The sequence below is a fragment of the Euprymna scolopes genome, chromosome 27 (assembly GCF_053919585.1).
Source record: "Euprymna scolopes isolate OS-2025 chromosome 27, ASM5391958v1, whole genome shotgun sequence".
NCBI lineage: Eukaryota > Metazoa > Mollusca > Cephalopoda > Sepiida > Sepiolidae > Euprymna > Euprymna scolopes.
Genome location: NC_136508.1, coordinates 93,330,948 through 93,352,441, shown reverse-complemented (window position 1 = coordinate 93,352,441; position 21,494 = coordinate 93,330,948). Strand labels below are relative to the sequence as shown.

Below are 21,494 nucleotides of genomic sequence, written 5' to 3'. Positions count from 1 at the left end.
AGTAGAAGCAACTTGAAGTTAAGTGTTACAAATCTGGATAGGTCTTGAATAATTAAGAATATTATGAAAGGATTAAAAATGATGAAGAGAAACAAAATTTTATAACTTATGACGACGGTTTATGACATGTGTTTGTTGACATTAAACTTGAAGACGACCATGATGCAACCACAGGGAAGGACGGGTTGTGTCAAGTGTTTATTGACATTGTTAGCCACAACAAATTTTGACTAGTGAGAATTAATAATTTTTACAATTTCCAACTTGGACGTTATATATATATATATATATATATATATATATATATATATATATATATATATTAAATTGTGATTCTATGAATTTCAAAAAACCCTTATTGAAATGAAGGGTTGAGTTTCATATCAAAGATTTTTATTATTCTAAGCAAGACAAAGAATACTTTAGAAAATTAATCTCCTAACCTATAGAGTTTCGATGTCTACCATCTCATCAGAGGAGAGAAAATATTAGCAAATATTTATAAAGGTATGTACCCTATTTACTAAAGTCAGTGAGACATGGAAAGTCAAAGTCAAAATAATTAATTAGTCAGAAGTCCTGTAGCAAGAGGATCTGAAGAAAAGGATATGAAAATTGTAGATCCAGATTGCGTGGTAAAATCAATGGTGAACGTTCTTTACAGCAGTTGGGTAAATTTAGAAAATTTATACAAGACCTTGCCCGACTCGGATATCTACTCAGCTCCACCATGGATTTTACCACGCAATCTGGATCTACAATTTTCATATCCTTTTCTTCGGGATCATACCCTATTATACTTCAAAAATATTGCAACAATATATATATATATATATATATATATATATATATATATATATATATATATATATATGTTTTATTTTTTATTACCGTATCTTTCTGTTAAGTTACATTATTGTTTCGGCTACACAGCCGTTTTTTTGGCCGTCTGTAGCGTCCTCAGCTCTACAACAGTATTGAGCACTTTCTTCAGTTTTTAATAATTACCATCTCCACTATATATATATATATATATATATATATATATATATATATATATATATATATACACTTGTGCCCGATATTATTCATACCCCCTCTTGAAAATTGAGTTTATTAGGTGTAACTTTGTAAGAATTTATTGTTTACGTCCATATTGATACATATTCTTAATAAACCTCTTCTGATCATTTTCGTCATTTTAAAATCTCGGGATACTTGTAATAAAAGAAATATACAGCTATTTATAAAATCTGCAATGTTCAAAAATAATCATACCCCCTTATTTTTTCAGTATTAATCGAGTTTCTGACTGTTTGTTTCCTGTTTGATTCTTATTTTGAATGCTTTTATACAACCTTTGATTAATTTCATTTCGTTTTTTGCATTTTTCAGAAATTAAAATGATATCAACTGAAAACCAAAAAAAGAATAAAAATTATTAGAATGGGGAAGAAAAAAGAGCTTAGTAATGATCTTAGGACTAAAATTGTGAATTCACATAAGGATGGTTTAGGTTACAAGTCAATTTCCAAGAAATTGTAGGTCCCTACAGCAACAGTACAGAGCATCATCAAAAAATTCCAGAGCCACCACACAACAAACAACTTGATTGGTAGAGGAAGGAAAAGGAAACTGTCTGCTAGAGCCACCAGGAATATTGTAAGAAGTGTTAATGCAAATCCAACCACCACTACTAAGGACATTTTAGAAAATCTGGAGTCTTCTTGCATAAAAATATCAAGGCAAACATTGCAAAGGACTCTGCATGAAAATGGTCTGAAAGGAAGAAGACCAAGAAGGACTCCATTGCACACCGGAAAACGCCTTACAGCACGTCTAAAGTTTTCTAGGACCCATGTGAATTCTACAGAGTCCGTTTTCTCAAGTATTTTGTGGACTGACGAAACAAAAATTGAATTGTTTGGCCATATGGATGCTTCTTACGTTTGGAGGAAGAAAGGAGAAGCTTACAACCCAAAGAACACCATACCCACGGTGAAACATGGTGGTGGTAGCCTAATGTTTTGGGGCTCCTTTTCGGCTAGTGGTCCAGGTAGTTTGGTCAAGATAGATGGAACCATGAAGAAGGGGCAATATTTGGAGATACTCCAGAAAAACATTAGACAGGATGCGGAGAAGCTCCATTTAGGACCAAACTGGGTCCTTCAACAGGATAATGATCCAAAACATACTGCCAAAATAGTCAAGAAATGGTTTGAGGATAATCACATTAATGTTTTGGAATGGCCTAGCCAGAGTCCTGACCTGAACCCTATCGAAAACCTCTGGCACATATTGAAAACTGAGGTTAAAAAGCGGAAACCTAGAAATTTGAGGGATTAAGAGAACTACTGCATTGAAGAATGGTCAAAAATCAGTGTTGATGATTGTAAAAACCTTGTTGATGAATATCCAAAACGGTTACAGGCAATTATTAAGAATAAAGGGCATGCTATTGACTATTAGTAAGAGAGGTATGAATAATTTTGAACTAGTGCCATTATTGTTTTTCTTAGTATAATGCTTCAAACTTGCATAATTTATTTATTTGTTGAGTTTAAATTAAATGCTTATGCTTGATTTATTGTTTGAAATCCCTTTAATATTGTCTATCTTCTGGTTTGAGCAATATTCTTATAGAAATCTCAAAGATCCGAGGGGTATGAATAATATCGGGCACAAGTGTATATATATATATATATATATATATATATATATAGAGAGAGAGAGAGAGAGAGATCATTATTGTTACGTTTTTCACCTTTCACACACGTTTGTGTTTGTACATACGTTATCACCTTTGACATGTTTAATTTTTTTTTAACTTTAAAAATAAATGAAAGAAATAATTGCTTTTCTATTATTTATTTTCAGCTCCAACTTCAAATTTAGAATTGTAAGTATTCACCCTTTAAAGGAATTCATTTTAATGAAATGAGAATTTCATGTGTGTCTGTAACCAAAGCTATGTCCTAATTCTCAAAGATTATGCAAGAACACTCTCAGGCGCATGAAGTACATTTATGTGAAATTTTTAAAAAATGGCCTAACCGTTTCGGAATTCATTAGAATAATAAACTCATACAGACAGACAGACAGACGGACAAACAGACAGACAGACAAACAGACAAAGGCATAGAGAATGATTAAATGAAAGAAAGAGATTTTAAAAATATGAATTTTAGAAAACAAAAAATATCAACCTTATATCGAGAATATTTATTCTAATTTTGATTAAAATCCCTTACATGATTTGTATCCTAGAAAATGTCTAAAATTTAAGGCTTAAGCTTTAAAATGTCAAAAATTATAGGCTTAAGCTTTAAAATGTCTAAAATTTAAGTCTTAAGTTTAAGGAGTTTTAAAAAGAAATTAAAATTTCATGAATTTTATTTTATCAGTGTCTAGGTCCTAGATATGACCTAAAACTATATCCGATGGTGAAGCCCTACCTTGCGGGCCTTGGGGGGTGTGGAGCCACCCTTTAATTGCCATTACTCCCAGGTCCACTCTGACCAAAATCGTTCCTCAAAATAACTAGATTCGGCATTAAATAACCTGAAAAAGGTCGATATGCCATAAAACAAAAACAACCAACCAACTTTATCGGTGTCTAATTACTGTGAGTCAACTTTAATGTAAATCTGGAATATTTTAATTTTCAAATGAAATGTTGTGGTTATAATTACGCTGGTCTCCATTCTGTCTCGAGAGATACCGCCTCTAAGAGTGCATGTGCGTGCAATTGTGAAGCAAGGTTGCGCAATCCTCAACCACACCTCTTCTGAGTTGATACTGCCTTATTCCAGTGGGAAAGAAAAGTTTAGAATGACTAGAAACAATACCAAGATATGTGGAGAGCACATACAATATCTGGTATTTCCAAATGGTCTCCCATTTTAATATTGGCCAGGCCCAACGATGCTTAACTTTGTTGATTTAACAGAAACTGGTCTGTCAGCGTGATTAGGCCATACTTATAATTACAACCTTAAAAATCGAATCACAATCATTTTAGTTTTATTATATTAATATTAAATTAAACTTTTGGTACTTGTACAGTTTAATGAAGACATTAAAAAATTAAAATATCGAAAAAGATTATATTGTACGTATATGTTATGGAATGAAGTTCTCCGAAAAAAATTCACTTAATTTCATCAAGTATTTTTTTTTTTTACAGCGAAAAAACAATTTATTATGATATCGAGCCAAAAGTTTGATTTTTAGGAAGAAAAGCTTGTATTAAAGATGGGGAGGTTTAAACGGAGTTATCTCCCCGTGACGTGTTGTAAAAATCCAAACAAAAATTTAAAAAATTCAAAGATGTTTACCTTCAACATGCTGTCATAAAAACTTGTTTTTCCGCTGTAAAAAAAAAAAAATACTACTCCATCAAATTACGTGAATTTTTTTTTTTTTTCGGAGATCTTCAGTTCAAAACGAATACGTACAATATAACCTTTTTTCAACATTTTCCTTTTTTAATGTCTTGATTAAACTGTACAAGTACCTCTTTTGTTTTAGTCAAAAAATTATTACAATTTTATGACGATAAATGTTTTTATGTTTTTGTTTTTTTTTTTATTTGTAGGGAAATATATGAAGAAATAAAGGATTACAATTATGATGGTAATTTTTTCATTTTTTATTTTGCTGTTTGTTATTCATTATTTTTTATTATTATTTTGTTTGCTTCCTTCATTTACTCTTTTATTCTTTCTTTTATTATTTCTTCCGTTTTTTTTTATTCTTTCTTTCTTTTATAAAATTCTTTCTTTTGTTTTTACGTTAGTCATTCTTTTTTATTTTTTTCCCATTCATTTTTCATTTTTTTCTTCCACTGCGTTATTCATCATTTTTTCATTCTCTTTCTTTCTCCTGTTACGATAAGAAACATCACTTAACGAAGGTTCACCATTCCTCGCATAAGCCGATGTAGATTAGCCATACCGATGTGATTTCTAATATTTAGTCAGCTTACGTGTAGAGAAAAATATCCTCAAACTAGGTTATCCTGACAACCCCCTACACAGAGAGATTTTAGGTGCTTGCGGACAGTGTCTAGTAGCCATTCAAGTGTGACTAGGATTATAAAATAAATTCAACGGAAAAAAACTATTCCTTAACACTTAAAATTTATTTTCTTTACCTCTCTGAGAAGATCAGATTAAATTGAAAAAGCAGTACACTAAGATTAGCGCACTTTAGCCTCCAAAAAATGCCTGAGCATTCCTGTTGGCATTTCTTGGCATGACGCCTGTGTAGAATAATCAAAAGAACTGTGTTAGTCAATAACACACAACAACAATAATAATAATAATAATAGCAGCAACACTTACCAAGGGTCCAGCTTAGGCACAAGACAGACACCAGATTCAGCCAATCACAATCCAAAGAATAGACTGGCCCATGTGTGCACAATGGAATCTCTCCCATTGTGCCATAAATAGTTCTCCTCTTTCATGAGAAGTAACTTTAGTCTTTGTCAAGTTATCCACAACTTGAACGCTGACCGAAAGTCCACTACACAATCCAACAGCCTGAGGTAATTTGCTTCTTAAAAGGAAAGCCTGGGTGAGTGGACCTTCTGAAATTGAACAGGGCCATACCTCATCTTGACAGCAATAAAGTCACTATCAGACATATTGTCGAGGAGGTATTTCCAACTTGTACAAATAGAACTAAGTTAATTCAACTTTCATTTATTATCTTCCCTTCTAAATAGAATGCATGTTTCAAATCAATTATTAATATTTCTTTTCTATTTTTCAGATTATCTGAAAAAAGAAGATGAGTAAGTATTTCAAACTTTTAACCTCAATTAACTTTTCTTTATTAATCTGTTTAACCTGAAAGCAAACTCAGGTCAATTTTTACATCTATCATCTGGATCTCCTTGAGTAATTGCCGAAATAGCTTGTACTTAATCATGGAAAAATGTGTATTTCACTAATGACGTATAATCAGTGCTGAATTTAGCAGTATTATTTACTAGCTGTATCTACATGGCGTTGCTCGGGAGTTTTTTTTTTATTTTTATTTTTGTTTTGCAATTTTTTTGTTTCGTTTTTTAATAACTTATTACTTTCTACTCGGTACGTGTATCATTTGGATTCATCTTCAGTGTGATTTTCACAACGTTTTGGTCGATGTAACCTCCGACTTTCTTCAGGTGTATCTTGCTGAACTCGAGAATGTTTCTCTCAAACTCGGAAATTTGGACGAAATTTCGAATGGAATCCCACAGAGGTAGCCTTCTCTTGTTCTATCAGCCATGACTGGATAAAGATCCTAAGTAATTTGAAATTGTATTTTTCGGTCACCCAAGATTAGGCAAGATACACCTGAAGAAAGTTGGGGGGTACATCGACTGAAACGTTATGAAAATGACAGTCAAGATGAGAACAGTAGTCTGATGAATCTAAATAATACTAATGACCAATCCTCATCTCAAAAATTCAGAAGTAGTAGTAATAGTAGTAGTAGTAGTAGTAGTAGTAGTAGTAGTAGTAGTAGTAGTTAAATTTTTGCAAATTCGTTTTTAAATTTGGAATCCCGTTTGTTTACTTTGTTTAACAAATTATTTTGAAAAAGAATTTTGAAAATTAAATTTAATTATTACAATATCGTTCAGTCATTAAATTTTTTAATTAAACAAAATTTTCATAAAACTATATTTAATTTTGCTTATTGTTTAATTTCTATTTATAAAATTATTGTATCTAAATAGCTTCCCAGAAACTTTCAATCTTTTAATTAAATGAGGATTTTATTGCTAAGAATTTTAAAATCAGAAAAGATAGCTCTGTGTGAATGGAAAGGGGGTTGCATGCCTTTTATAAGATTATGAAAGTAATTCCGAATCGGACAAAGTATCTTCTAGAAGGAATTAAATTGAATTACATTTTATTATTTTAAACAACAGCTGTAACAATCCACATGAAAAACTTTTAAACTATAATTAGATAATAATAATTCTACACAAAGTAAGCTATCGATAACAAAGAAATGATAAAGAGGCTGACTTTACTTTATGCTTTCTATTCAACAGTTTAATATTCAAAATAATTTTTTTTGCAAATTTGAAAGGGACATGAAGTAATTCATTTTTTTTCAACGATTAATAAAAGATTAAAATGGCTGACTTGTTTATGAAGTAATTGAAAGGCATTCTGGTAGATTTAATTTCATAATTAAATTATTCTTTAAAGAGTATTTAAAAAAAAATTATTTTATTTTACTGTATTGCATTTTTAATTTAGATAATTATTTGATGAATTAAAATAAGAAGACAATCATTCAAAGTTACATTTATACGAGAATTACATACAAACTCACACACGTGAATTTCATATCATTTGGATTTTTCGGACTATCTGGTCGGGCTCCTTGCCCTGACCAATGTAAATCCCTCTTTCCAGATTTGGCTGTCTTCCATCAGCTTATCTCAGAAAATGCGTCCTTTTAACAGTCCTTAGTTTTCTTGTTCTGTTGATTCATTTTGCTAAGTCGTAGAAGTCTATCTATCTGGTCAGGCTCCTTGACTGGACCAATGTGATTCTCTCTCTCCAGATTTCTCTGTTTTCCATCAACTGCCTCAGATCTTCAGGATCAAAGTTGATATCATGTGAAATTTGCTGGATTGCTCCTTTGGCAGTGATCAGCGAATCGTAGATGTCACTCTCTGATGGAAGTATATATGGCAGGTAGGTTGCCATAAACTTGCTGTTCCATGGAATGATCTTGTCAAGATATATTTAACACTGTTCGTAGCATACAGATGTGCGTGCTGTCTAGCTTTCTTTCCAAACTTTTGATGAGTGTCCAGGTTCAAACTACAGTTCTCATATTGAGTATTATTCATACAACGTTTTGGTCAATGTAACCTCCAACTTACTCAAGGTATCTTGTTGAACTTGGGAATCTTTCTGTCCACAAGCGACTTTGGCATAGTGAATAAAATACTTGGTCAAATTTGATATTTTGTTTCCAATTAAAAGAAAATAGCTCTGTATGGACGGAAAAAAGAGTTGCCTGCCTTTTATAAAATTATGACCGTTTGAAAGTAATTCCGAATCGGACAAAGTATCTATTAGAAGGAATTAAATTGAATTACATTTTATTCTTCTAAACAACATGCTGCAACGATCCACATGAAAAACTTTTAAGCCACAATCAAATAATAATAATTCCACACAAAGTAAGCTATCGATGACAAAGAAATGATAAAGAGACTGACTCTACTTCATATATTAGATAAGATTTTATTCTTGTGATTCTTTGAGTTGTTCTTTTTTGTTTTTGTTTTTAGTCAAAAGCTGCTTCAAGATTAAGCAATGTAAGTGACCTTTTATCTTGTAAATATTTTAGTCATGAGAAAAAAAAAGACAGGAATGTAAGTTCTTCTCTAATTGGCTGATATATGCTCTCTCTCTCTCTCTCTCTCTCTCTCTCTCTCTCTCTCTAGCAATATTCGTAGTCGGGTGTATATTTTCTAAACAGATGGTCAACATTTTAGTCATTAAAAAAAAAAAAACAGGAATATATGTTTGTAAATATCCTGGTTCGGCATTGCCCCGGTGTATGTAGACCAGTAATGGAACGATTCCAATATTTTTCCTGATTTCAATACAATTACCTATTCTGTACTAAATTCCCGAATCTGATTCCAATTCTTTATAAATCTCTAAATATTTAACTATAAAGTTGTTATTTTTTTTTCCAATTATCATAAAAACACATGTTAAATGTGCAGATATTTTCTCGAAAATAAAAACACATTGTCTATGAATTTTAGTTTTACTGGTAGTTTTAAATCAATAAATATTAATTATTTTATTATTACTGCCAGCAGTGGAAGATTTTGTTTTAAACAAAATCAAATAAAAAAGATAATTAAAGGAATCGTACTTGGAATTGGAAAATAAACACAATTTTTTCCGATTCCAAAACCCCAAAAAGTTCTGATTTTTCCAATTTCCGATTCCTCCCAACACTCATATAGACTTTAAATTTTGTTTTGTATTTCACGTTAAAATTGAGTAACTGAATTGCAAGAATTTAGAATATTTAATTTTTTTTTTTTTTTACATAGGCGTCACCACTTATCAAGGCCGATAGGCCACTCAAGGATAAGGGTTAAAGAGTGTAGAGTAGTCAAAAGGACAATATATTAATCGATAGTAATGGAAGTTCGGTAAATTTGTTAACTTAAGTGGAACGGCTCATCAGAAACTTGTTCACGTTGGACTTGAAGACAACCATATAATAGACAGCTGGAAAGCAGGAAAACGGAAGACAATTCCACAGGCATGCAGTTCTAAGAAAGAAGCTTTGATCATGGAATCTATGTTTAGGTTTAGACACAGATAAAGAGTGGGGAAAATTATTGATAATGTTTTCAGCTAGTCTAGTGTTTCTCGTGAAAGTTTGGCAAGGGGGACCATAGATTGAAGCTCAGTCGAACACTTTCCATGAAAATAACGATAAAGCAGAGACAAGCTCGCAACATCTCTTCTGTGAGATAGAGAAAAGCGAAGAGAAAAGGACATCTCCCACCAGGCCGCAAAGTCTATTTTGAACCCTATCAAGGCCGGACAAGTCTTTTCTAGCAGCTCCTGCCCATATGTGGCAACAGTATTCCATCCTTGGACGTATCTGGCTCTTATATAGATAGAGAATTGCATCAGCAGTGAGATATCTACTGGATCGATAGAAGGATCCAACCATTTTTCCAGCGGCCTTGGCAACAGATTTGATGTACATATTCCATTTAAGATCAGGAGTAAAGGTCAAGCCCAGAAACCTGTCAAAACTTGAGGCCTCCCCAAGACGAGAGCCATTCATTTTAATTGATGCCAGATGGGGATCAGAACGTTGATGATGTAAAGATAGAAGCTTGGTTTTAGATGCATTAAAAGTAACCAGCCACTCCTTTCCCCATTGTACAACGTGATCAAGATCAGAGGAGAGAGAATCGGAGAGAACTTGGTCGTTTACTGTCTTAGATGTGCTACCATAGATGGTAGTATCGTCAGCAAAAATGTCTACGAATGATGTAAGATACTAAACTTGCTGTCCCCGACCTGGCGTTGCTCAGTCGTATTTATACTGTACATTTTATTTTGCATTGCTTGTGAAAATTGAGTGACTGAAGTGTAAAAAATTTAGATAATAATTTCATTCTATATAAAACTAGCTATCCCGACCTGGCATTGCCCAGGTCTATCTATTCTTCAATTCATATGAAAAACTGGTGCACCAGAATCAAGAATGTAAAAAGAAAGCTATTGATGACTTTATATATTAGACTAGCAGAGTGCCCAGCGTTGCCAGGTCATAAAATATGCTTAAATATGATATTTCAATTTATGCAAATTTCGTATTTATTATTATAGAGCCAATTCTCTGTTGTTTATTACATTGTACCCAATATATAGTAGTGATTTCAAATGTAAAAAAAAAAAAAAAATGACTCGGGTGCTATCAGCTAGAATCGAAACCAAAACATTTAGCACTTGAGCTTTAGTCACTACCATTTGAGCTATCATCAGATGGATAAGAAAGTTAAAAACAAACCAACTTTAATAAATTTATATATATTTGCGCATGCGGCAAAAGCACTTTAAGTCGACTTATGCCTGCCAAGTTAAATTTTTTGCAATTTTGACGCCTTAGCAGCTATTTTTATCGATTTCACCAATAAAAGAAGGGTCTATAAAAAATGCAATCATTTGACCCGCTTCGTGTCGGTCTTGGAGGAGATGTAGTTGGAAAAAATAGAGACAGACGGACAGATAGAACCACTCACAGACATAGTGTTTTATAAATTAGATTAGAAGGATGTTGTATGTATTATTTGGATTCATTGAACTACTGTTCTCATTTGGAGTGTGATTTTCACATTTCAGTCGATGTAATCTGTGGTCTTCTTGTTCTTAAGAAGTTTAATCGACTGAAACATTGCGAAAATCAAACTCAAGATGAGAACAGTAGTCCGACGAATCCAAATATTACAAATGACCAATCCTCATCTGAAAAATTCAGAAATGTCAAAGATGTTGTAGTTTGCTTGAAGCCTTGTGTGTAGTGTGAAAAGAGTTGTGCTTGAAGGCTATATCAATGCAGTTCATGGGAAACACTATGGACACGAGTTAGTATATAAAAGAATAATGACAATATTAGAACGAATTTTCAATAATTTTCAATTACGTTTATTTATCAACATAATGTGTTGTACTAGATGGTAGGTGTTGATGTCCCTTTTTTTTATTCTTGCAATTCCTGAGTTGGCCTTTTGTTTTTGTTTGTTTCAAGATCAAGCAATGTATGCGATCTTTTATGTTGTAAACATTTTAGTCATAAGATAAAACAGTTATTCTCTCTCTCTCTCTCTCTCTCTCTCTCTCTCTCTCTCTCTCTCTCTCTCTCTCTCTCTCTCTTCCGAACAGTAATTTAGAACGAAGCTTAGGTAACACAAAAAAATTAAATCCAAATAATTAATGACTTTGAAAAACTAACGAATATTTTACTTCCCAGCTTCTATATTTGTAGATATGCACGCGGTCAAGTATATCTTTTTCACACAGTCTGTCATCATTTTATGTGTTGTGTAGGATTAGAGTCAGCAAAGAAACAGCCAGATTTACATTCATATTTATTCATCTATATATATAAAAGCGAAAATGTATGTATGTATGTATGTGTGTGTGTTCGCTTTTTCTGTATGTCAACAAAAGGCTTTTTTCAGAAAAGCGGTCGCTCGCTTCACAACTTTTTAAAACTTTTTATATCGTATATAAATCCTAATATCTCACAGTTAACAACGAAGCTTGCCTGTCTATTTAATTTGCTCGATTTCGGGAAGATAAATATTCAACATTTGTCGCTCGCCACATGTGGGTTAGTCTTTTTCCTATAACATCTGAGGGGGAAAAAAAAAAGCGTTCAGCAGTAAATGAAGATACTATCCTGCAGTCAAACTTGACTTCATTAACTCATTAAAACGGGCACCTGCTAAATCCAAGTAATTAAATAAATTCAAACGTGTTTCCGTTAGCATGTTGCGGTGGGGCAATGGTTAACGTTGCACGTTTCTTTTTCACACTTTAATTTACAACTTTGCCTCAACGGTTCGGGTTCGATCCTCATACTTACTTTTTTTTTTAACTCCACCCCACCCCCGGAGTTTTACACACACACCTACAAACACCCGGGCAACGCCGGGTACCCCTCGCTAGTTAACAGATTAAAGCTCCATCAAAAACGAAAGTAAAAGCTATCCGCATTACAATACACAAAAGAAAGAACAACAGGTATTAGTACTCAATAAGGAATACATTACGATCCCAAATACAAAGAGAAACAAGTGAAGCATGCATGGTCCCCCGTGATTGCACAGTGAACGAGGCATTTCCCCCCCCCCCGCATTTATCCTCCTTTTTCTGTTTCACGTTACAGGCTTGAGCCTGCCTAATGCAGCTAATTTTTTTAAAAAATTTGTGGTCGCACAGGCACTCTCTGCTATTTTCATTGAAACAAAAGTTTTCTTTTTCTGGGGGTTGTTCAATATTATTAGTATACCACCTCTTTCCTACTGGGCAACGCCGGGTAGCCATGGTAGTAGAAAAATAATTACAAGTAAAAATACAATTTATGGAATTATAAAATTTTATCTACATATCTATATGTGGAACAATTTGCAGCCCATTTTTGTATGACAAACTGAATTATCTCCCTTGCTTTCCTTGTTTTCAAGTAAGATGCACAATTTCAAAATAAAAACTGTCAGACTTTTTTTTAGTATTTTATGATTTTTTGTTAAAAATAGATCTAACACATCTTTTAGTGGACCATTTTTCATAATCTTTTAGAATTTATACTAATTTCGGCATGACATGTATGTAATAGTGTTTTTACCTGAAATTCATTTTTTTTTTTTAAATCCTGTTATACTGCTGAAGGACCTAGTTTTCTTACCTAAAACCTATTTGAAAAACTTTCTGCTTCTTGCTTATGTAGCAGGGATATTTCCCTGAATTAATGTTTAGTTATTAATTGCATGATTGGATCAAACAATGAGATGGAAATGTGAAAAGTGAGTAAAGAAAAAGAATAGAAAATTACAGAAAAATTAACCAAAAATTTAATTCTATTATGAGACCCCCCCTCCCCCGGCTTGTGTTTCAAGATTAAGCTGCCATACAATCGTTGTTTCATTCGATGTTCTTGTAGGATGAAGAAGAGTTGTGAATTGTATAAGAAAAGTGTTGTTGCATAGATATCCATCCTCTATGCCAAGAGTCGGCAACCTATGTTCCGTGGGCCAGATCCAGCCCACAAAAGCATTTTGATTGGCCCGTAAGCCTGATTACCAATAACTCTATTTTGAACATGAGGAACGAGGCTTTCAAATTCATCATCCACACAACCTTGAATACTGATCACAAAAACACAATGAAAACCCAAACACCTCCATTTCTGCATAAAAAAATAAAAAAAACAAATATAAAATAAAAAATTGAGAACCGATTTGACCGAGAGACGGGTAATAGACATAAAGCGGGGACAGCTTCAAAGGGACAATATTGTTTCAGTCGGGTTTTTTATTTCATTCTTTCAACAGCTACTCCCCACCATCACTTACCCACTTACCCTTGCCATCTACCCTGTGTAAGTTTGTAGAATTTTTCAATCAGCTATGCTTTTATTTTTTTTAATAACACTTTCAAATATACACAGATCTCATGTATGATATGAAAAGAAACTGGAATCTTAGGGAGATATCAATCATACTAGTTATTATAGGTGCCACAGGGCTTATGAAAAAGAACCTGAAGTTCTACCTAACTAATATTCCTGTTGAACCAAATGCAAAAGAGATCCAGACAATTGCATTTAAGGAAATAATGAGGATACAAAAAAGAGCTCTCGGTTGGTTTCAATAAAAAGCAGGGCAATGTTGGCAGCTGGTTTGGCTGCCCCATACCTAGCATTACAATCTTCAATGGAAAAAAATTAATAAATAAATAATTTAATCCATTTTGCTTCGACGTTCTAATTTTTCTTAGGTGTTTTATTTTTATTTTTATCTTTATTTTTATATTTTTTCTTGTTTTTCTGATTTCTCAATGTTTATTTTCATTATTGTTTTAAATATTTTGATTGACAGGGATCTTCATGTGTAATTTTCCTTGATTTTTCATTAATGACCTTCGTGTGGCCTGTGACCCTTCATTATAGCACAATTTGGGGTTGAATGAGTTGCTGACCTATGCTCTACATCTTGCTGGGAATTAATAAAAATAAGTTACTATCGTGAACCTGACGTCAAAAGGTTTGACAATCAGTCTGACAGAAACTGAGCCATTCCAGTGGCCTTTTTGCTGTCGGACTGATACAAATATTCTTGGTAGTCCTAGGAGATTCACCTTTCCAGGCATTGTCTTCCAGCTTTTGGGAGGAGCAAATTTATCGCATATTGTCTACGATGCCCTTACTGACGAAATTACAGACTGTTTAACTTAACATTCGGAAATACCGACAAGCTTTCTTTGTATTCATTTTCTTGTACAATATATTCTTTCTACCTAAACCTATTGTTCACGTCTTTCTTTATGGCCACAACAGTTACCACAGAAAAATTTTTCATCACAGTTTAAATCAATTTTATTAATAGTTTCATCAATACAACAGGTATGGTTTGTAAAGAATTACATAGATGAATAAAATGAAAATATGCTGAGTCAGAAGGTGTATATGTATTCGAAACGTATGTTGTTTCACTCTGGGTCTTTCCTCTTGTTATCATGACACTTAGCCACAGATTGTTTAGAACGTATGGGAGAATGGAAAAAGTTTGGTAGAATTGCTTCCCACATAAAAATGGACAATGTACAGGGTGAAACGATAAAATTATCGCCATAGAAAAGACGACAGGATTTCATTTCCGTTTGATGAAAACCGGTTTTCTTTTTTTTAGTTGCAAACCATCTACTAGTTGGCCAGTTCTGTACAAATCTCAAGAGCGATAGAAGCCTTCTATCATGTCTGAAAATGAGCGAGATCGGAAATGCGCCGCTGTACAACTCATGTACTCTACCAATCCAAATTATGACAACAGGACCATTGCCAGCACCCTCAAAATGAAAATCTGGACAGTTCAATGTTTGAGGGCACAGCTCAACGAAATTTCTGGCCATGGCTATGGTTTTTGGTGTGGTTTCAAATAAGGGCTACATCATGCCACTTCACATCTTCGAAGTCGGACTGAAAGTAACACCAAAGTGTACCTGGATCTGCGGAAGAGTGCCGTGATCCTCTGGTGCAATCAGGTGGCTGCTAGCAGACTCTGAGTATGGCAGCAGGACTCGGCGCTGGTTCACAAGTCCAGAGAGACCCAGGCTTAGCTTCAGAAGGAGTGCTACCAACTTTATATCCTTCTCTCACTGGCCTCTCCTCTCTTCCAACCTAAACCCGCTGGACTACTTTGTTTGATCATACATCAAGAACATCACCGACATGACTTCTCACAACACCAAAACCAGTCTGATCATTGCAATCTGCTGAGTATTCGGCAAGCTCCCACCAGCACTTGTGGAAAAGGTATACTCCTAGTTCAGGACCCATATTAAGGCAGTGTGATTGAAGCTGAAAGCGGCTACATTGAATAGATGTCAGCTTTACTACTTAATCAAGTTACCTGAATTGATTTTTTCAATAAAAGTTTTAAAATAAATCTAGGCTTGCAATGTCTCTTCTGTGAGAAAGAGCTTGCAGGGAAGAAAACTGTTCAGAATAGCTCATAGTTTCGACTTTCACTGACCAACAGTGTGATGATATGAGATGCAACATAGAGGATCTACTGAATAAAATGAGTGATTATGACGTCTGGAGACAGAATCAAAGATGTCCGTGCAAACATGACCTTATGATGATGAAGTACCATACCCAACTTTCTTCACATGGACGCCATATTTGATATTCAAAAATGTGTATAATCTCGAAACGAACTGGAAATTCATGAATGCCTCATTCCTCCAGATTTTTTGCCTGAGTTGATCCTTGTTTCTATAGAATCGTAAAGTTTTGTCTGCTTTCTTTTCTTGTTATTGGTGACTGCTTGTACAGAACGTAGTTTGTGGAGTTATGAATGTAAACATTTTCTGTGATAACCTTTTAAAACTGATTGATGCAAGATTGGTGTTAGTGCTCACCATTAACCAACACCCAACTTTTTCTACATGAACGGCATGATAATAATAATAATAATAATGATAATGATAATGATAATGATAATAATGATAATAATAATAATAATAATAATAATAATGCTGATAATAATAATAATAATAATAATAATAATAATAATAATAATAATAATAATAATGATAATAATGATAATAATAATGATGATAATAATAATAATGATGATAATAATAATGATGATAATAATAATAATAATGATAATAATAATAATGATGATAATAATGATAATAATAATAATAATGGTAATAATAATAATAATTATGATGATAATAATAATAATGATGATAATAATGATAATAATAATAATAATAATAATGATGATAATAATGATAATAATAATAAGTATAATAATAATAATGATAATAATAATAATGATAATAATGATAATAATGATAATAATAATAATGATAATAATGATAATAATAATAATGATAATAATAATAATAATGATGATGATGATAATAATGATAATAATAATAATGATAATTATAATAATGATGATGATAATAATGATAATTATAATAATAATAATAATAATAATGATAATAATAATAATAATGATGATGATAATAATGATAATAATAATAAGTATAATAATAATAATGATAATAATAATAATGATTATGATGATAATAATGATGATGATAATAATGATGATGATAATAATAATGATAATAATGATAATAATAATAATGATAATAATAATAATAATGATGATGATGATAATAATGATAATAATAATAATGATAATTATAATAATGATGATGATAATAATGATAATAATAATAATAATAATAATAATAATAATGATGATAATGATGATAATAATAATAATGATGATAATAATGATAATAATGATAGGAACAATCCTGAAAAACTTTGAAAAAAGAATGGGAGATATTGGAATCAGAGGAATGGTTGCAAAGATACAACGACTAACGATAAGGAAAACTCTTGAATGCAGAGAATAATACACATGAACCACATGCGCGAGACAAACTGCTGCAGAGGTAAAACATGAAAAAGTTTTAGAGGGAATGAAGGACATTGAAACTGCATATCAAGTTCTACATCCTCATCAAGCATCCCCTCCTATTGTCCCATCACCCCCCCCCCCAAAGTGTGAAACCAAATAGCCGAGAAGGGTCCAGGAAGAGGGAAAGACCAAGGAGAGAGCACTGACCAGACCTCCGCTGAACAAGCGCGAAGAGAACTCGGACCTTGGGGAGGTTTAGTGCCACTCAAATTCCATTACAGACCAATGGCCGCTGCCAGCGAGAAAACAATAGTGAGAGGCTGTTGCGATTACACAAATTTATTTGCAAATGCTATCGAAGGAGGTGGAGAGTGCTGATCGTCTGGGGAGACTTGTTGTCACTCAGCTTCCAGGGAACACCACAGGTTTTCAATCAGATCTTTGATGACCTGTGTGAAAGCTCCATGTGAGCCAATATTAATAAAAGCACCCGAAAAACCACGGCCGCAATATACAAGCAATATACAAGCAATATACAAGCAATATACAAGCAATATAGACCCCCCCCCCCCACTTCTCCTATTGAAAGAGTTCATTAAATGGCGTCGGTTTAAGTTCGTTCTTATGGAAATGTTTCAATACCTGGAGCTTTACTTATTGCAAAGAACAATAAGTTTAAGATATAAATATACCGAGTTGTGATTTTTACCATCCTCATATATGCTTGTGAAACTTGCACTGTACATGCCAGACATGCCAAGAAACTGAACCATTTCCATGTGACCTGCCTCCATAGATTGTTAAAAATCAAGTGACAAGACAACGAGATACCAGACTCAGGGGTTTTAGTTTAAATTTATGTATTTATAACAATGTTATAAGGGCCACCGGAAAAAAAATTTGTTGATATTTTTCTGCTATCTTATGGCAAATACTTTTTTAAATTATTAATAATTATTGAAAAATATTAGATCAGCATTTAATAAAAAAAGACCCTAACTGCACCCCCCCCAATTTTAGACAAATCCTTATTGATAATACAAAAGCTGCACAACACGAAAACAATTTTAAAAAGTTAAAAATTCCCAAAGCATTTTACATTAGAATCCATCATCCTACTATTAATAACATCGCATTCGAGGAGCGCAACAACGTATTTAAAATTGCAACGTTTTGTCCGTTTCTCTTCTTGCTATGTAGTTACAAATATAAACATCCTCTGTGACAATCTTTTAAAACTAATTGATGCAAGGTAGGAATTCTAAGCTCTTGGCGTTAGTACTCGCCATTAATCAACACCCAACTTTCTCCACATGAACGACCTATTTGATCTTCAAAAAAAGTTTAAACTCAACCTACCCTCTTATAAAAGAACTGTAGGCACTTCCAAATTTCACCAAAGAATGAACCCTCCCCTCCATATGTAACACGATGTAACTTTATTATAAGTTGATATTACCAATATAACCTTTTGCACCATTTAAAAGATGGGCAAAATAAACTAGTAATAATTTTACAATATTTTTCGTCATACGAAAATAATGAAATTGCGAGACAAAAATCGTGTTTACGTAATTCGCCTTTTAAAATAACGTTCCCATGTAGTAAGTATTTTGAACGTGAAAACATACCCGTGTTTAATAAATCTAGAAAAAATTCACTAATGGTCAGATTTTCATGAAATTTTCGATACTTATCCATTTCAGAATGAAATTATATATAAAATGCAGTTTCCGTAAAATATACGAGTGGAGATATTTTTTAGTGTGTATTCCCTTCATTATATTTATTTTTTTGAAATTTGAACAAAATATACAACATATTTAATATTTAATAAAAGTTGATCCACCCTCTCTTTTTTAATCCCTAAAAGAACTGAAAACCCATGAATGTTTCATTCTCCAGATTTCATTCAAAACCCATGTTACCAATAATTGGTCATTTTTGTTACATTCTTATTAAAATCTCTTTCGTATTTCCTTACAGGTACCTCAACCCGGCGATTATTCGTTACTCCTGAGGTCTTCGCGTCTCAAGGACAGAGAAGCTGAAAACAGAAAGAGAAACCTGAAATCACATTCCTATTTTCATGTATATTTGCGTGATGAGGACAGGACATACAAAATAAGGAACACACACACACACACACACATACACACACACACATACACACACACAGACACACACACATACACACACACACACAGACACACACACACACACACAAACACACACACACACACACACACACACACACACATAAGTGATGGGTCATTTTTCCTGATTCCACTCCACTACAATTACCGATTCTGTACTAGATTCCTGATTCTGATACAATAACCGATTCCGATTCCTTATAAATCTCCAAATATTTAACTATAAAGTTGTTACTTTTCCAGATTACCGTCAAAACACACGTTAAATGTGCATTTTAATTTTTCAAACGTAAAAACAAACTTGTGGGGGGGGGATCTAGAGATTTTAGTTTTAATGTTAGCTTAAAATTAATAAATATTTATTATTATTTTATTATTAATACTACCAGCAGTGGAAGATTTTGTTTTAAACAAGGGCAAATAAAAAAAAGATAATTAATGGAATCGTTTGTAGCATCGGAAAAAGGCATACACTTTTCCGATACCGATACCTCCAAATGTCCCGATTTTTCTGATTCTCTATTCAAATTAATCATTCCAACACTGATATATATATATATATATATTCTAGAAAACGGCGTGACCCGTTGGGTCATTCATTCATCCCAGACCAGATTATTTGAATCAGTAAAATATAGCTTAGCAAAGTCAGTTAAATATTAAAATAAATAAATGGATAAATAAATAGATAAATAAAGAAATATTAAAATAAATAAATGGATAAATAAATAAATAGATAAATAAATAAATAGATAAATAAATAGATAAATAAATAAATAGATGAATAAATAAATAAAAAAATATAACTTAGCAAAGTCAGTTAAATATTAAAAAAAGATAAAAATCCTTAATTATTTTGCTATTAATCTTTTCATTATTATTTTATGTTTTATTTTTTTACTTTAATTTAATTACTCACTGAGTCATAAGGGTTTGTATTTTAAATTTAAATAAATATTCCCCTCTCTCTCTCTCTCTCTCTCTCTCTCTCTCTCTCTCTCTCTCTCTCTCTCTCTCTCTCTCTCTCTCTCCCTCCCTTTTGGCTTAAACAGTATTGCAATTATTTTATTCTTTTCTTCTTTTATTATCTTCGACTGTTAATAAATAGACAGAGACAGGCAGAAGGAGAGACCGAAACGAGAATAATAGATAAAATAAAATAAGATTAACGGTGGGAGGGGGGTTCAAACAAAAACATTTAGAGAGGATGAGACGGATAGACAGAAAGTCAGTAAAAGTTGGATCAAATGTTACAGATCACAAAAATGCTATTTCAAATTTAAACATTACAGATTAACAAAAATGCTATTTCAAATTTAAACATTACAGATCAATAAAAATGCTGTTTGAAATTTTAATATTACAGATCAACGAAAATGCTATTTCAAATTTAAACATTACAGATCAACGAAAATGCTGTATCAAATAAAAACATTGCAGATCAACAAAGATGCTATTTCAAATTTAAACATTACAGATCAACAAAAATGCTATTTCAAATTTTAATATTACGGATCAACGAAAATGCTATTTCAAATTTAAACATTACAGATCAACAAAAATGCTATTTCAAATTTAAACATTACAGATGAACAAAAATGCTTTTTCAAATATAAACATTACAGATTAACAAAAATGCTATTTCAAATATAAACATTACAGATTAACAAAAATGCTATTTCAAATATAAACATTACAGATTAACAAAAATGCTATTTCAAATATAAACATTACAGATTAACAAAAATCTATTTCAAATTTAAACATTACAGATAAACAAAAATGCTATTTGAAATTTTAATATTACAGGTCAAACAAAAATGCTATTTTTAATATAAACATTACAGATCAACAAAAAACCTATTTCAAATTAAAGCATTACAGATCAACAAAAAAGCTATTTCAAATATAAACATTACATATAAACAAAAATGCTATTTCAAATTAAAACATTACAGATAAACAAAAATGCTATTTCAAATTAAAACATTACAGATAAACAAAAATGCTATTTCAAATTTAAACATTACAGATAAACAAAAATGCTATTTTTAATTTAAACATTACAGATTAACGAAAATGCTATTTCA

The 21,494-nt window shown here is 32.2% G+C and overlaps 1 protein-coding gene across 7 annotated transcripts in view; it reads left to right on the top strand.

Annotated features, from left to right (window-relative positions):
- LOC145248998 (uncharacterized) overlaps positions 1 to 19,458 on the top strand; it is a 119,490-nt gene extending 100,032 nt beyond the window's left edge. For 4 of the 7 annotated variants that reach the window (XM_080110847.1, XM_080110843.1, XM_080110848.1 and 1 more), the window contains 4 exons: positions 2,878 to 2,899; positions 4,598 to 4,635; positions 5,779 to 5,800; positions 19,235 to 19,458. In XM_080110847.1, the coding sequence (XP_079966973.1) occupies positions 2,878 to 2,899; positions 4,598 to 4,635; positions 5,779 to 5,800; positions 19,235 to 19,268 (116 nt within the window). In that variant the 3' untranslated portion in view covers positions 19,269 to 19,458. Of the gene's footprint in view, positions 1 to 2,877; positions 2,900 to 4,597; positions 4,636 to 5,778; positions 5,801 to 8,317; positions 8,345 to 19,234 lie in introns of all 7 variants that reach the window. The other 3 variants (XM_080110849.1, XM_080110845.1, XM_080110846.1) reach the window with 1 other exon arrangement.
- Positions 19,459 to 21,494: the final 2,036 nt, after the last annotated feature.